We start from the raw sequence: 17,881 nt of genomic DNA, 5'->3' as shown, positions 1-17,881 counted from the left end.
TTAGGAATGGGTTACTTAAATTGATAGATCAGTTAGGAATGGATTGCTTGAATTGATGGATCAGTTATGAATGGGTTACTTGAATTGATGGATTAGTTAGGAATGGGTTGCTTGAATTAATGGATCAGTTGGGAATGGGTTACTTGAATTGGTGGATCAGTTGGGAATGGGTTAATTGAATTGATGGATCAGTTAGGACTGGATTACTTGAATTGATGGATCCTTGAATTGATGGATCAGTTATGAATGGGTTACTTGAATTGATGGAGCAGTTAGGAATGGATTACTTGACTTGATGGATCAGTTAGGAATGGAGTACCTGAATTGATGGATCAGTTAGGAGTGGGTTACTTGAATTGATGGAGCAGTTAGGAATGGATTACTTGACTTGATGGATCAGTTAGGAATGGGCTACTTGAATTGATGGATCAGTGCGGAGTGGCTTACTTGAATTGATGCAGCAGTTAGGAATGGGTTACTTGGATTGATGGATCAGTTAGGAATGCGTTACTTGAATTGATGGATCAGTGCGGAGTGGCTTACTTGAATTGATGCAGCAGTTAGGAATGGGTTACTTGAATTGATGGGTCAGTTAGGAATGGATTACTTGACTTGATGGATCAGTTAGGAATGGAATACTTGAATTGATGGCTCAGTTAGGAATGGGTTACTTAAATTGATAGATCAGTTAGGAATGGATTACTTGACTTGATGGATCAGTTAGGAATGAATTACTTGAATTGATGGCTCAGTTAGGAATGGGTTACTTGTATTGATGGATCAGTTGGGAATGGGTTCCTTGAATTGATGGATCAGTTATGAATGGGTTACTTGAATTGATAGATCAGTTAGGAATGGATTGCTTGAATTGATGGATCAGTTGGGAGTGGGTTACTTGAATTGATGGATTAGTTAGGAATGGGTTGCTTGAATTGATGGATCAGTTGGGTATGGGTTACTTGAATTGATGGAGCAGTTAGGAATGGATTACTTGACTTGATGGATCAGTTAGGAATGGAGTACCTGAATTGATGGATCAGTTAGGAGTGGGTTACTTGAATTGATGGAGCAGTTAGGAATGGATTACTTGACTTGATGGATCAGTTAGGAATGGAGTACCTGAATTGATGGATCAGTTAGGAATGGAGTACCTTAATTGATGGATCAGTTAGGAACGGATTACTTGAATTGATAGATCAGTTAGGAATGGATTGCTTGAATTGATGGATCAGTTGGGTATGGGTTACTTGAATTGATGGATTAGTTAGGAATGGGTTGCTTGAATTAATGGATCAGTTGGGAATGGGTTACTTGAATTTATGGATCAGTTAGGAATGGATGACTTGAATTGATGGATCAGTTTAGGAATGGATTACTTGAATTGATGGATCAGTTAGGAATGGGTTGCTTGAATTGATGGATCAGTTGGGAATGGGTTACTTGAATTGATGAATCAGTTAGGAATGGATTACTTGAATTGATTGATCAGTTAGGAATGGATTACTTGAATTGATGGATCAGTTAGGAATGGATTACTTGAATTGATGGATCAGTTAGGAATGGATTACTTGAATTGATGGATCAGTTAGGAATGGATTACTTGAATTGATGGATCAGTTAGGAATGGATTACTTGAATTGATGGATCAGTTAGGAATGGATTACTTGAATTGATGGATCAGTTAGGAATGGATTACTTGAATTGATGGATCAGTTAGGAATGGATTACTTGAATTGATGGATCAGTTAGGAATGGGTTACTTGAATTGATGGATCAGTTAGGAATGGGTTACTTGAATTGATGGATCAGTTAGGAATGGGTTACTTGAATTGATGGATCAGTTAGGAATGGATTACTTGAATTGATGGATCAGTTAGGAATGGGTTACTTGAATTGATGGATCAGTTAGGAATGGGTTACTTGAATTGATGGATCAGTTAGGAATGGGTTACTTGAATTGATGGATCAGTTAGGAATGGGTTACTTGAATTGATGGATCAGTTAGGAATGGGTTACTTGAATTGATGGATCAGTTAGGAATGGGTTACTTGAATTGATGGATCAGTTAGGAATGGGTTACTTGAATTGATGGATCAGTTAGGAATGGGTTACTTGAATTGATGGATCAGTTAGGAATGGGTTACTTGAATTGATGGATCAGTTAGGAATGGGTTACTTGAATTGATGGATCAGTTAGGATTGGGTTACTTGATTGATCAGTTAATCGGTAATATTGATGGATCAGTAAAGATTTGATAACCTCTCAACCAGCTAGTATTGGGTTGCTTGAGTTGATGAATCATTTTAATATTTTGTTTAATTCATGTATTTAAAGACTTGTGATGTTGTGTTTTTTAGATGACAGAGTGTGAGATATTCCTGTCCCTTCTTGTCAAGTTCCTAGAGCCAGAAAAACCAATGTGGCAGAGATGTCTGTCTCTGGAGGTCCTTCACAAACTTAGCATGCAACCAGACTTAGTCAGGTAAGTACATGTTCCCACTGGTCAGGTTAAATAGCTACCAGATCTACATAACTCCAATCATTTGAGACAGATGAAGCTTATCCAGCGTATGTTTGAGGAGCGAGCTCTGAATATTGCTAAAGTCAAGATGACTCCCATACCTTTTCACTTACCAAAATTCAGCACAGTCCCCTCTTTACTTCTAAATACTGGACACCATGGTAGTGACGGCATCTATGACTCACCAGAGCTGGTGAAGGCCACAGTGCATTCTTGACAAACATTAATAGAGTGATGACAGTCACATTTAGTATATGATTAACCTCATTTCATTGACCTTTTTCACAAGAGCAGATTAAGGTCATGTAACAGGAGCAGAAAATTGCACGGCCAGGCCGGGGTTCGAACCGGGGACCCTCCAAACTCAAACCAATCTAGCTACCTGGTGGTAGGCAATCAAACCAGTCTAGTTCCGCTATACATTCTTCCCTCCTTTCATAAGGTCTTTGACCCAGAAAACACAAAAGACCCTGTACCATTTTCAGTGGGTGTATTTCGATGGGTGCCAAATGTTCCAGGAGGGGAAAATGCATGACAAAACCATGAAAATCACAAAGTATTTCTTCAGCCATTGTAATAGATTGTGTTAAAATTACAAAGTATTTCTTCAGCCATTGTTACTAGATTGTGTTTGTCCAATTACAGGTCTTTCTGTCAGAGTTACGACATGAAGCAACACTCAACAAAGATATTCCGTGACATGGTCAACGGCCTGGGAGCTTTCATTCAGTCCCAGTTTATGAACCCAATGACCAGTCAGACTGGCCAAACAGGTACTGTTTAAAAATTTGTTTAATTATCCTTTAGTTGGTATTTGATAAAAAAAACTTTTTTGTTCTGCTATAAGATCTTTAAAGACAATAAAAACAATACACATATGGTTAGTTATTGATGTGGAAAAATGTACATACTGTATATAAGTAAACTTTCTCCCGGTCAAATATTCGTCCTTGGCTGATAAAAATTCATGTTCGCATGGTCTTAATTTCACCTTTCACATGTAATTCCTATATATTGTTTGTTGTGAAATAATATTTGCTGTTATGATAAAGGACTAGGCGCGTTATGGGTCATTTCCGGCCTCATTGGGATTTAGAATTAGTTGGTATATTCGTCATCGTAGAATAATTGAAGTACACAAATATGCAGTTTCAAATTAATTCGACAACTGGTTTAGGCGATATGGCATTATAAAGAGAGACAAAAACCAGCATTTTCATAATAAAATGCATGAATATCTTCAGTTGTGCTCAATCTGGTTGAAAATTTGCTATTTTGAAGTCAATTAACTAAACGCTTTTCAATTTTTGAAAGCCTGCGCATGCACCAAACAAAAAAATATTTGATGCGCTTAAACATCGTCGAACAATTGTTCATTCGTAGAAAGGAATTTTTGTTTGTCATATGTGGAGGCTTTCATATTTGTCTCCAAAAACACCATAATTTTGCTATTTCTGCATAGCAACGCGATGTTGTTTCTATGGTAGGGCGTCTACGCATGCTCGTTTGAACAAATCTGCAACAAGAAAGATAAACCCCAATTAACCAATATGATGTTTATAATGAAAAACGGTGAATAAATTCAAGGTTTTTTTTTTACATTTTATGAGGACAAAAATGACATATAATGCCACAAGTCCTTTGCCCTCAATTGGGGAGGGTGAAAGTTAAACTGGAAAAACATTCCTGGTATACAGTATTCAAATTGGTAAATGAATATTTATGATTATTTCTTTATTACAGGACTAAAACCCCCTGACACCCAGGGGACTCCACCGGCTATATTAGGGGGTCTCCCCGTGGGTGGAGGGGTGACCCCTCAGCCAGCCTTTATGTACCGAGGAACATGGATACCCCTTGTCAATATTGGAGGCCAGGCAAGGTCTATGTAGTAAGTAACTGGAAACAGGCAAATAGAAACACAACCTGTATAACATCCATGCTTTTTAATTCTTTATTATATGTATATTATATGTGTAAGTTTGCTGGTACAATTGTACTCGGATAACTGTTACATACTTGCCATCTTTTTGAAACTTCCATGGAAGAGATTATGCGTGCTCAGAATAAAAAGCATAAATAAAATGTGTTACATATACACCCTTGGGAAAAATAGCGATTTTAAAAGGCATCTTTTGAGCTGTTCTTTCAGATGAAATCATCAGATCTTAGAAAATAGGAATAGTTTATACGCAAATTCATTTGTTGAAAATGCTCAATTTAAGGGTCCAAAATCAGGATTCTCCCTCCAAAAAATGGAGAGTTGGCAAGTATGCTGTTAACTCTTTCACCACTGTAGACCATAATGGACTCATCCAGATCAATGCGTGGTAGAGTCTAATAAAGTTACATAGGGGTGAAAGGGTTAAGGCCCATGAACATCTTGTTTAATTTTCATTTTCAAAGAAGAGAGTTTCCATTGAAATATTTAAATTTGTGTACAGCCTAGAGATGCTGGACAAGTTGGATCCGCCCAACATTGTGGATGGTTACGGACTGTCCCTGGCTTTCCACTGTCTGGTCGAGGTGGTCAAGAGCGTCCAGTACCTGTTACAGGGGGACAATGACGGAAAAGAGGACCAGAAGATTGAGGAGCGCAAGACCAGTCAGCAACAAGTACTTACAGGTACAAAAGATATGAAGAAAAAAACCATATCAATCTTATCGGCTGAAATTTTTGAGGAAAAGTTGTGCTCACTCAGGGCTTTAGTTGTGGGATCGCACAACGTTACACGATGTGCGGTGTGCGCACGATGTGTGCACAGTGTGTGAACGGTGTGTGCACGATGGGCGAACGATAAAAAGCTGGACGATCATTGCCTGCGCACGATGGACGGACGTTGTGTGATAACAATCGTGGTTGGTGTAAATTGAGGAATGCCTTAACAAATTATACGGTTTTGTGTTTAAACATATAACCTTGATGTTTACGTATGTTTCTATATTCTAGTAACATCTATAAACTTATCTTTCTGTCTATACATTCTGATATTTAGAAATTGTGTTTTCTGTGTTTTTAAACAAACTTAATCGACACATGTAAAATTACAACATAATCCCGTATACAGGTAAACATAACCACTTTGTACATGTACCTGGACCATATTTTTCTCCCCGCCTGGGGCACTTACGTAAAGGCCGGGGTTGTGAAAATCCAGGTGAAGGGGAGCTATAGGCAAACGAATGCAAATAACAAATACTATTCATTACGGTCAAACGGTATCGCATATCAGCTCTGTGTGTCAGGCACTAGTCAGGTAAAACTCAGGACACTCATAAAATTGTTATTTACCTGTTCTGTAACCTTCCAAACCCATTCTTGACAGCCTAACGGTCGCTGTAATACTGTTTAACACGCATTGTGAAATTGTATAATCTTGATTATTGTGATGAGAAATTACAGATATATACACAGTGTACATTATCGCATTCAAGCCTTCCGTATTTTTGTCATTCCGTAATTTTGATCTACAAATGATACCAAATCGCACAGTTGTGTGGAGAGAAGTGCACAACGGGGTGAACGATTGCTAAATCGCACAGTTGTGTGCACCATGTGTGGACGATGTGTAGACGGTGTGTGAACGATGTATGCACGGTGTGCGCACGCTATTTTTGGTGCGTTGTGCGGTCCCACAACTGTACCTATAGAAGACTTTTTCTGCCATTTTGCCAAAATCAGCCAAACGTTTTCACCATTGACCTACCAAGTACTAGCAGAGTCTTTATTAAAATTGAGGTTCCATGTATATTTTAAGTCAAAGAAAGTGCTGGCAGTGTTAACTGCTGTAAACTTGACATTACACAGGGGCTGGAATCGTAAACAAGAGGCACAGGTTTTGTTTGCAGAAAAGTAATTTATGGTTACCCGGTAGTAAATTATACAATGATGGTTCAGTTGTTCAAATTCCAAACCTCATCAGCCTAAGTATGTACAAAACGGAGCTTTTATGAAAACTAAGAGAAATAACCTTTGGGAGGTCCACTTGTATTTTTCTTTGGGAGGTCAACTGTTTCTTTGGGAGGTCCTCTTGTACTTTTCTTTGGGAGGTCCACTTGTATTTTTCTTTGGGAGGTCAACTTGTTTTTTTTTTTGGGAGGTCCACTTGTTTTTTTCTTTGGGAGGTCCTCTTGTTTTTTTCTTTGGGAGGTCCTCTTATATTTTTCTTTGGGAGGTCTACTTGTATTTTTTAAGGTTCTGTGATCCTTTGATCAGTAATTGTTATGTTAGATACTGTGATGCATGTAATGGTGAAATGTATTGGTTTCCAGTGTTTATTTCACCACAGAATCCACAGACAGACATTGAATCAAGAAGAGGGAGACACTGAACATATATAATTTCAAAGCATATACAAAATATAAGCAGATTTTGATATCTACACACGACTCAATCTCTCTGGCGTTAGTTTGTTGTAATAGCGCAGTATTTGCTGTGTACATGAGGCTGTATATCTACTACATGTACTTATTTTACTGTAGACGAGGAGAGAGGCCTACATGAAGAGCTGATCAACTCATCCTGGTGTGGTATGCTGGCTGCAATGTCTCTGCTCCTGGACGCTAGGTATATATGCTGCATCTAGATCTGTGATAACTGTGACAGCTAGTGGTCAGATAACTGGACAGTGGTCATATAACTATATAGACAGTGGTCAGAAACTACTAGACAGTAGTCCGATAGTGAGACAGCTTATTGTGTGTTTATGTGAAAATAAAATCTTTGGAGTTTCTGTCACCTGCTGTCCCAAATTTTCGATTTCTGTGACATATACTCCTAAACTGCTAAGCATATTTCAACCAAATTTTCGTTACAGGAACCAAATTTTATACAAATAAAGGCGCTAACCTTTCTGGGAGATAAAGGGTGGGCTAAAAGGGTTTAAATAGTCTAGTTTGCATGAAATAACATATCGCCTTCCAAAAAACTGAAATTTCATCAAATTTTGATATTATGATAAAATGCTTTGTCCATGGAGAAATGGACACAAATAAACAGAATGATCCCCTTGGGCTAAGGGGTTTGGTAAAAGAGGTCAAGTTGACTGTATTTTGTATGAGTCTCCCGCTCATTGGGAGTAAATACCTGACTGGCCCGAATGTCATGGTATCACCGTGACAATAAATATATACAACTAAACCTATACATGTATCTCTTTTTTACAGTACGGACGAGAGTGCTACCCAGGCGATACTAAAATCATTACAGACGTTTGCGAATTTGTGTGGGGTCCTGCAGATGAATATACCGAGGGATGCCTTCATCACGGCTCTGTGTAAAGCGTCCTTACCACCGCACTATACTCTGACCATCCTCAACAGCCAATCAAATGCCCAGGCCGCTCAGCGAGGTAATTTACCCTTTAACCTAGTCACTATCACGTATACAGGCCACTATGTAGGGTAACTACCCCTATGTCATCTATAAACTTTACAGGGTGCTCAGAATGGTATTTACCTCTTTTTGGTCATGTGGTCACTCTCTATATTGATACAAATATATAAAAAAAAAAAAACAGTTGGTATTCTTTGAATTGTTGCATGTTTCTTCCATTTTGGTACCAATATCATGAAAAAAAAGAATTGCCCTTGCACAAGGGAAGTAAAAAGTAATGTTTCCTTCCTTGCTCAATCTCCTCCCCAATGTGTTTAACCTTCATGATAATGATCAATCTCAAACAAATATTTATAATTGCCTAAAATACAAGGTCGATGTATGAATAATGGATGTACCTTGTACTTGTTCAGGACACTACAGGTCCATTAGCCAGGATCTCCCCACCATGGGGCTAGAGGCTGTAGAGAGGAGTCAAGTGGTTGCCGTGGGAACACCCCTCCCCACCGCCTCCCTCCCTGCTGGGGCACACACAGGGCCAGTCATGGTAGGTACTAGATTGTCTGTCAGAAAGAGTTTTTTTGATGAGATTTTTCTTCACATTCTGTTTCATTTATTTAATATTTGAAAGTTGAAAAATCAAATTTGAAGATAATTAAGGGACGAAGTCCTACCTCAAACTTAGATTAATCATTATCAGCTGATCGGAGTCTTGATTGAACTTGATTCAGTCACCTCCATTTGTCATGGACTGAAGTTTTAATGTGTCGATAATACAAAAATTAGTTATTACACTTGTCTTAAGAAATGCAATACACAAAATCTGATGCATATCTACAACATCTGTTAAGTAACTGGATACTTTTAAGGTATGGTCCAAACAAATTGTTCTGATGCACCAGTAGTCTCATAAATGGTATTTGAAAACAATATGATTTTGTAGGCATGTTTGATGAGTGCTTATTGGAAAAAAACCTAGAACAGAGTTTGAAGAATCAATGGAAAATTCTAGCATGCTTGTTAGACTACTTCAAACTGTCCTTGAAATGCTAGCCATGACCATTGGTACATCACAATAACGGGTTGAGCCCACTTTATATCATGGTATATGTTTTAAGGTATGTTCCCCTGTGCTAAATCTAGATTTTAAGATGCAATTATATATTTACGGAAATTATTATGAATTATTTGATATTGTAATCCTGTTTCACCAGTTAACGGCTAAAAACATCCAGTGTATGCGAGCTTTACTGGCAGTGGCCCATTGTCATGGGGGCATCCTCGGGACGGCGTGGCACCTCGTGTTAACAACGTTACAGGTAAATATAAGATCTTGGTAATTATCTACATTACAGATTGTCCTGAAATCGCAGGTCTTATGACAAAAGAGAACATTCTCAGCTCTAAAAATCACATTTATTTGAAGTGTAATATTTAGTAAACCAGTAATTCAAATAATGAAATATTTTTGAATTTTCGTTAAGATATAACTCTTTACATGAAGCAGATCTCGTGTATGCATTTCAGAAATCTAACTCTAGAACATTATATGTGTCAGGAATGGAAAATGTCAGAATATTTATGTTTCAAATGTTATTAGAGTTGAGAGGTTTTGTAATATTGGGGCCTGGTGAATAGAGTAGCACCTCATCCTAACTCATTCACCCCTGAAATCATAATGAACTATTCTAACCTTTGAATTGGAAGAGTTCAAATGCGTCTTCAGGGGTGAATGAGTTAATCACAGTACGGGTAAGTTGTAATATTTAGTTAAAAAGACATGTAAATCTACAGGTATATTAATTGAGAGTAATGTTCTGGCCAAGATATATTTACCTAGACAGTAGACCCATGTTAAGTTAGTTACAAAAACAGAACATCTATTTAATGTTGACTTCATTGTGATCATAAAAAAATAACCTGTGTCATTTTGAAATGCATGATTAAAACATACTTTATGTTAAGTAGGACATTGAGTTTGATGCGGGAGAGGGGGGGAGGGGGGATTTCACACCCATGTTATTACTAAATACAATCTTTTGTCATAACATTAATAACATTTGTCTATGTATTTGAGGTGTTATTCCTGTCCTTATAAATTTCCAAACAGATATTGTGTTAGGTCACATTGGATTGAGATGATTAGAATTTGTATTATAAATATTTGACTGTAATGAAAAAGCATTGCTCATTTTTCAATGTCCAGTTGGACTTATTATTTGTGATTTGTATTTCTGCAGCACCTGGTGTGGATCCTCGGCCTGAAGCCATCCTCTGGAGGGAGCCTCCGGTTCAGTCAGCAGATCTCCGAGGGCTCTAACGCAGTCATAACGACCGCTGTCATGGCCGACCTACCCGTACTGTCGGCCATGTTGTCACGGTTGTTTGAGAGTTCGCAGTAAGTCCTGGACCTATAAAATCTGTTTCCCTGAACTATATGATATTTTTTAAATCTATAAAATTTATGTTGCTGACCACTTCTTTATAGTCACTATACATACATAGATAGATATACTGTTTGTTAGACTAAGATGATCTTTATAACGTTTAACAGTCTATATGCCAAATAGGCGTTCAACTTCATGGACACGAAGAATGCCGTATTCGCCCTAAATAGTGTCAATGGTGAATAATAAAAGGGTGGGGGGGCTTATTAGGATAACAAGTGTGAGTTATGATAGAAAGAGTTGTGTAACTTTAATGGTTGTTGTCATTAAATGTTATCAGAAACATTCCATGTGGCTGAAAGTTTGGAAATATATTGTTTCATCTGCTTCACGAGAAGTTCAGCCGTGATCACCAGACATAAATCACTGCATTAAAGTCGAGTACTGTGAATCTTTGACCAGGTCTGGTCAGTTCTAGGAGGGTGAGAAGGTCTTCAAGTCCTCTTGAAAAAGGGAAAGGGGCACTTATAGAAGATGGGCGCTAATTACGGCAAAAAAGGAAAAGCATTGTATATTACAAACGGTTTTGTTTGATTGTATAATATGCATGTAGTAGTATTACTCTACTCTTAGTAACATTAGTACTATATCCGGTAATTTTCAATTATCAGTCTTGGCTTGCTTTTAAAGTACATGTATACATAAAATTGATAAGAACAAGGAAGTATGACAAAAAGTGCCATTTTGTCCACCTATTAAAATAAAATGCTCTACAGTTATAGACAGTCAATATCCATATTCATCTATATAATATTAACTTTATTTATTTTACAAAAAATATGAAAAACTTATATTGATCACTTTTGTTGGCCTAAATGTTAGTGCGGGAGTTTTAATGTGGGAGGAAGCCGGTTTACCCGGAGAAACCCACATGGTCGGGCAGGTGACCCCATACTTTTTCCAATTGGGGAATCAAACCCATGCCACCTTGGTGAAAGGCAAGTGGGCTATCCACTGCGCCATCTGACCACCCAATGTTCATCTATTAGTCAACATTGATTGTAAATTATTTACAATATACAAGTGAAAAGATGGCATATTTTACCTCAACTTATTTCATTTCCAATTAAATATCATCGACTGCAAATGTTTTCTGCCAGTTATGACAAACATGTGTGTAATATTTGGTATACTTTCTGTATCTCTGAGCTGATGTATATGGCGTTACTCTACCCGTCTCAGGTACCTTGACGATGTGGCCCTTCACCACCTTATTGACGCCCTGTGTAAGCTGTCGTCTGAAGCCATGGAGCTTGCCTACTCCAATAGGGTAAGTAGAACTTGTATGTCAACCTTAACAGGTAGCGTTTTGATTGGCCGAGATGGTTTAGGATTCAGTTTTTTGGCTGGGATGTATGTTTTATTTTGTTTTGTTAACAGTTTAGGGTAAACAAATGTAAGTCTAATTATTTCCATCTTTTCTAGAAGCTTGTGAGAAAGCGAAAGATGTTCTTTTGAATGGAAAATAAGACTAGAATGTCTTTTGGATAGCAAATATTGAGATAAATGGTGTTTTCATATTTTTGGAGACTGGCTATCTTTTTAAAGACAAAGTTCGGGACAGCAAATGTCATTTAAACATGTAATGGTGTAATTTTGGATACTCATGTGCACACTGTCATAAACCAATTCTCCATTTCAAATATCTAAAAATATTTAGTATATAAATTCATTACATGTACCTTTTTGGCTAGTCATTTATGCTAGCTACCAGCCATATCAAACAAACTGGCTTTAAACAACACAGAGTCACAATCAATTCCTAACTACTTCAGTTGAATTATGAGTTAAGTTTGTGAAACTTTGCACAGATTCAACCAAGTTTGAAATTTGTTGGAAGTTTTTGTTAGAGTTGTCTTCCCTTGTACATGATAGCATTGTTTCTCGGTAGAATATGCAATGGTGCATGTGAGAATAACCTATTTTTCTCCAGTTTCTGTATGAACTTATTTTTTCTGCATTTTTCTGAGACTATATGCATTTTGTGTACTTACATGTATGCTAATTTTTCAAATCATAATCGTAATTGATGCTCAAATTTTTGTAAGGAATGATTCTATTCTGCAAGTCTTTAAAAAAAATGTCTAATTTTATCATGTTGCTATATGTGAAAATTAATTTACATTTCTGTGCGTATGATCCTGTGAATGAAGTTTTATTTTTAACATTGGTCTGTATTTGTGCTAGTTTTGTGGAGTGTAGTTTATGAGTATATGTTTTCTCCCTCCGCTACTACAGGGAATGTACTTTGCAACCTGGGATTCAGTATGTGGTTTTATTACTTAGCTTATTATCGTATTATTGTAGCTGTCATGTGTTCATACTTATATCCTCATCTAGTGTCATCATGTTTATCTCGATCACCTGATGTTGTCAGTCAAGCCTGCATTTTCAGCCTTTCACGTCACGAAATGACTTAACATTTTTCGTTTCATTTTGTAACAACCTCCTTGAGTTTTACTTGGCCGTTTAAATTTGTGCATGCTGCTAAAAGCATGCAATATAGCACTCTGTTAAAATTCTATACATCAAGCAACATTTTAACTGCTACAGTGCTTATTATTTATATTTCCTTTAACCAGGTTAAGGATTGTTATTTGTGGTTTCATTCTCAATTGAGAAGACAAATATCACTGCTAAGAGATGTTTTATACGACGCCCAAATTGGCTCCTTCTGTAGCTTAAAACTACAACTCTGTTTGACTGTCCTATCTCTTCCAATAACAATTTTTTGCTGTTGCACTTTTAGTTTTATAAGCTATTCTCCCCCTTTTTATGCAAAATAATTATGTTAATGTTTCCGTTAACTTAAATGTGATACTATGTGTCACATTAAAATGATCACAGCTGCACTGTGACCAGTAGTGACCCCTACTGGTCACAGATAGATTGATTTTGATAGGTCCCTGCTCATGTTTTTGTCACCCCTCAACCATACATGCAGGTGTCCTGTAGGTAACTTTAATGAAAATTCATTCTGAAATGCATGCAAAATATGTTTTGAAAAAAAAACACCCCCACAAAAGTACACTTTTTGTTGTAATATTTTTGTTATAGATATTCAATTGAATATTTTTGCTACATACATACAAATGTACATACACCCCTACTGGTCATGATATCTCTGAAAGATTCATTACGATGTCTCTTTTAGGTCACTGCATGGTCATGTTTTTATTATTACCTCAAACATACCTGTAGGTGTCCATACAGTAGGTGATAGTTAGACAGTACCCTGTCACTCCTGCGAGCCTTTCTCAGCTCAACTCTGTGACTGCTTTGACAGAGATTCCGTCAGATCACATGGTGTACGTCGTGTACATTTAAGAAAATTGGCATTTACAAATATTTTACCTTCAATGTCAACAATTCAATTAAAGAATATCTGATAATTTTCTTATAAAAGTCTAGACATATCTTTTCTTTATTAACTTCTACTACACAACAAAATATACATATAGGGCTAGATATGCATTTACATTATGGAAAAAAATGCATTAATGGGGAGACAACTCACAATATATTATGAAGATATATCTTGTCATACTTAGCTATTTCATGTTGCACATTACAAAACCCTGTAGCACTTCTTCTGAAATTAAATATACTACACAAATTATTGTATCATATTCTACAATATATATATGTATATATATACATAAGCTATTTTTACTTATACCTGCAGTTATGCATAAATTGGACTCTTTATCTCACACCAGGCATCTCCATTGAAATAAAATTTCATTTACAAAGGTTCATTGAAGCCTAGAGAAATACAACTGTTGTTGAAATGAGGAAATTGAAATGCGGACTTTCATATATATTTGAAAGTGAATTAAATAAAGGAAAAACGTTCATTTAAAAAGCTGGAGTTGGAATAAGGATGATTTTGTGGCTGTTGAGCTGATTAAGTTTGGCTGAGAAAAAATGTGATTCAATTTAACAGAGATTCAACTGTATTTCGAATTATCGATTTTAACCTGTCAACCTGTGCTACCGTTCCTTTCGGTAGATGTGATGTTGCCATTCTCACTCTCAAGTGTTGTCATTCTGTTCATGTTTTCACGGAAATGGGTTGTTTCCTTTAGTTCCAAGAATTGAACCTGGATTTTAGTCCTGGATTAATGACAGTACAAACCGGGCAATATTTACTTTAGTATATACAACACATGAGTGGCTGTAGTTTATTCCAAATCACTACCAATACAAACCAAAATCATACTTTGATTGCAAACTTTGTTATTCCATACATAAATCACATGTATCTATATGACATATCATATTATAACGTCATTTAAGGAATCTCAAAAGTAATTCATGAAAATTTTCCCACAGCCATTTCATTTGACTCAACCAACTGCACATGCATGAGCACACTAATAAGGTTTAAATTTCAAATGAACTATTAACTGGGCTACTTTATCTAGAGAGAGATTTCAGCAGTTTAAGCTGGAGTATATGTCGACTTGAGGATTGAGGATTCAAGGCAGTGTATATGAAACGAAGGCTGGTGTTGATAAACGTGTGACCAAGTGGTTCATTAAACTCGTCGTGTTTTTGTTGCACTGGTCATTGAAGTTTTATTCATATGTACCAATAGTGTTCCTGTGTTGTAAAGCTCAAACCTGCGTCACTTGAGGTTTAGATGTTGGTTGTCAGGTGCGGAGTACTTTTGTTAACATGTTTCATTTGTCGTGTTTATGGAAATTCATGAAATTTTTCTCAAGTGTGTAAGTAAATTTTCCTCTGTTCATAAACCCTATATACACTTCATAATTCTTATGTTGGAAACATACTGACCGATACAAGTGTGTAAGTAAATTTTCCTCTGTTCATAAACCCTATACTCTTCATAATTCTTATGTTGGAAACATACTGACCAATTCGATCCTTTTACTATTTTCATCACTCGCTGGGCAGGCTTACATGAGGCTTCGAACAAATATCTTGTGCCAGTTTGATTGACAGTACAAATCAAACAAATTATGTCAAGTTTAATCAAGCAAGCCAACAACACTGTTGTACATATCAGAAACAATGTAACCATACTGTACAAACTCAATATAGATCAGGCACGGTAGTGTAAATTTTCCTCTGTTCATACGTGACCAAAGGGTTGCGGGTTCGAGTCACGGCACGGCACTGTGTTGTATCTTTGAACAAGATACTTTGCTCTGCTTGTTCCAGTCTACTTAGCTGTAAATGAGTACGTGGTTGGGCAGTGCTTGAATTGTTGAATGATAGCTGTGAGCGCCGAAATGGCACAGCACTGGCTGTATGCTCTCCAGGGAGTTGAGAAAGCTATTGGCTCAGCCCGGCTGTAGATTTTCCACGGAATCCACAGATTTCCGCAGATTTCTGTGGAAAAATTCCACAGAGTATTAGCTCAGGTTGCAAAGGCCCTATGACCACGGATAATAATTTGTGAACCGCTTTGAGACGACCTACTAACTAGGTTGTGATAAGTGGTAAATAAGAACCTCAAATTATTTTTATTATTATTATGTTAAATTAAATCAAACAAATCTGCACAATACTGTACAATTCACACAAATAATGGGATTACGTATAAGTAACCAACAAAATAGGTAGTCCATTTTTGTACCCGCACAGTCAATGCTTTCCTTGATACTCCAGGGGGTACGCTCACTTATGCTCTCTGCATCCCTGGAAAATGCCATGACGTAACCGAAGTCTCTGTACATTTTGCATGTGCCACAGTGTAAATGATGCAAGTTAAGACTTAAGTTGTATCCTTTGATCTACATAAACAAAAAAATTGCCATAAAATAATGGTAAAATTAACGGGCTTTGATGTCAGCTGGTGTCGCATCTCAGTAATCTTCAAAAGACAGGTATCAGCCTAGCAATTGGTAAGGATTTTTCAACCTGAAACCAATCAAATTGCTAACAGCATGCCTTTGTTTTCGTCATGACATATTTCAGGGACGCAGAGAGCATAAGTGAACGTAACCCCTGGTGTATTGAGCATAAGTCAATGTATGCTCCCCCTTGTGTGTTTATAAATTGATCTTGACGAACAAAAGTGGTTTACACTAAAATCAAACCCTATCAGGATTTAAGAAATTTACCCTCTAAGTAAGCCCTAGTATGGATCTTTGCCCACTTTTTTTCTTGTCCCATCCTACAGTGCCCAGACCACTATGACGCACACACCGTTAAAGACTGTGGTTCTTGTGACAGCTTACATTTCATACGAATTTCAATGATTTTAATATAATATGTTTTGAAATATTTGAAGCCTTAACCACACAATGGAACTAGAAATAAGCGAGTTGGTTGTGAAGCTACCGGTGAAGATGCTGTACGAAGAGTGTCAAGTTGGCTGTTGCTATGTAATTTAGCATCTGTTCGGATTCGGAGTCTGCACTGTAACGTGTGTGACATCTCTTGCACTAACTTATATTATATGATATATACCACTAGGCAGGCCAGCACATGTAGGGTTGTACTTTTAAGCTTTATCAAGATGACATGTAAGACCAAATGTAATATCAAGATGTCCACCTAATCAGATCAGACAGAAAATAAGAAGCAGAATTGATCTGTATAGTGCATATCACAGCTAGAGTTGGTGTTTCCCCCCGTTATGTTAACATACGAAGGGTTGGGATCAATTCGGAAAGTATTAACCTATAATTATTTTTTACATATGAGAAATATGATATGTTCACTTAAATCATAATATAATTGTGTTCAACATATGTCTGGTTGTTGGATGGGTGGGGGTGCTGAGGGGCAGAAACTAAAGGGGATATTTAACCACGATGCACTAATTAAGCAACTCCTGTATAACTTGGCAGTGGATTTGGTTGGAAGAATCCCAGGAGAAAATGATTAACACATTTACAATTGTAAGGCCTGACACCTTTGATGTGAACATCTTTTAGCATACTGTATTTTAAAAAAAAATAAAAAAAAAATGCAAATTCCCTTTCAACTGAATTATATAAAAGAAATTAAGAACGGTCATATTCTTCCTTAATAATGAACAGTAGAATAACATGAAAAAATGTTGTCAGTTCTAAATTATTATTTTTTTGCCAAAAAGGTATTTTTCCTGTGATTATTTTTTTAATTTTTGTGTCAATTCTCAATTTCTCACAGCTAGAAAAAGCAGATTTTAAAAAGCCAGTAGCATAAAGTCAGTCCTGCATCAGACTTATAGAGGGTTTAACTTGTTCAGTGTTCATTAATGTCCATATGTTAACAGCTGGTCAGGAAAACCAGAATTTGGAGACAATTAAAGGGTAAATGCCATCATAAAAAAAATTCCCAAGACCTGTACACAGGTTGCCTGAACAAGTACATTTGTACCAGAAAAGGAGACAAAATAATTGCTCTAGTTGAAACATTTCAAACATTTTCTGTAGTACGACTAGAATAAGATGTAAATGTTTACTGCTCTTGTTAAGCCATCCGAGAACATCTACACAGGACCAAAATAGGAGACAAGTGTTACTGCCCTAATGATCAAAGTACTGAAAGTATAATGAGACGCTGAAACTCTTTGCAAAGGGAACCCCTTTTTTCCCTTTAATGGTTTAGCAAAAAGG

The 17,881-nt window shown here is 36.8% G+C and overlaps 1 protein-coding gene across 2 annotated transcripts in view; it reads left to right on the top strand.

Moving 5' to 3' along the window:
• LOC110443862 (protein MON2 homolog) overlaps nucleotides 1-17,881 on the top strand; it is a 433,581-nt gene that overhangs the window by 12,202 nt on the left and 403,498 nt on the right. Inside the window, exons 9-19 of one of the 2 annotated variants that reach the window (XM_021488299.1) lie at nucleotides 2,359-2,483; nucleotides 3,168-3,295; nucleotides 4,266-4,413; nucleotides 4,967-5,148; nucleotides 7,005-7,089; nucleotides 7,689-7,873; nucleotides 8,271-8,404; nucleotides 9,072-9,176; nucleotides 10,098-10,255; nucleotides 11,487-11,574; nucleotides 12,543-12,569. In XM_021488299.1, the coding sequence (XP_021343974.1) occupies nucleotides 2,359-2,483; nucleotides 3,168-3,295; nucleotides 4,266-4,413; nucleotides 4,967-5,148; nucleotides 7,005-7,089; nucleotides 7,689-7,873; nucleotides 8,271-8,404; nucleotides 9,072-9,176; nucleotides 10,098-10,255; nucleotides 11,487-11,574; nucleotides 12,543-12,569 (1,365 nt within the window). The remainder of the gene's footprint in view (nucleotides 1-2,358; nucleotides 2,484-3,167; nucleotides 3,296-4,265; nucleotides 4,414-4,966; nucleotides 5,149-7,004; nucleotides 7,090-7,688; nucleotides 7,874-8,270; nucleotides 8,405-9,071; nucleotides 9,177-10,097; nucleotides 10,256-11,486; nucleotides 11,575-12,542; nucleotides 12,570-17,881) is intronic. The other variant, XM_021488300.1, reaches the window with a different exon arrangement.

The sequence above is a fragment of the Mizuhopecten yessoensis genome, unplaced genomic scaffold (genome assembly GCF_002113885.1).
Source record: "Mizuhopecten yessoensis strain PY_sf001 unplaced genomic scaffold, ASM211388v2 scaffold716361, whole genome shotgun sequence".
In the NCBI taxonomy this organism is placed as follows: domain Eukaryota; kingdom Metazoa; phylum Mollusca; class Bivalvia; order Pectinida; family Pectinidae; genus Mizuhopecten; species Mizuhopecten yessoensis.
The sequence above is the reverse complement of the archived record's forward strand: the minus strand, read 5'-3'. Positions and strand labels throughout refer to the sequence as shown.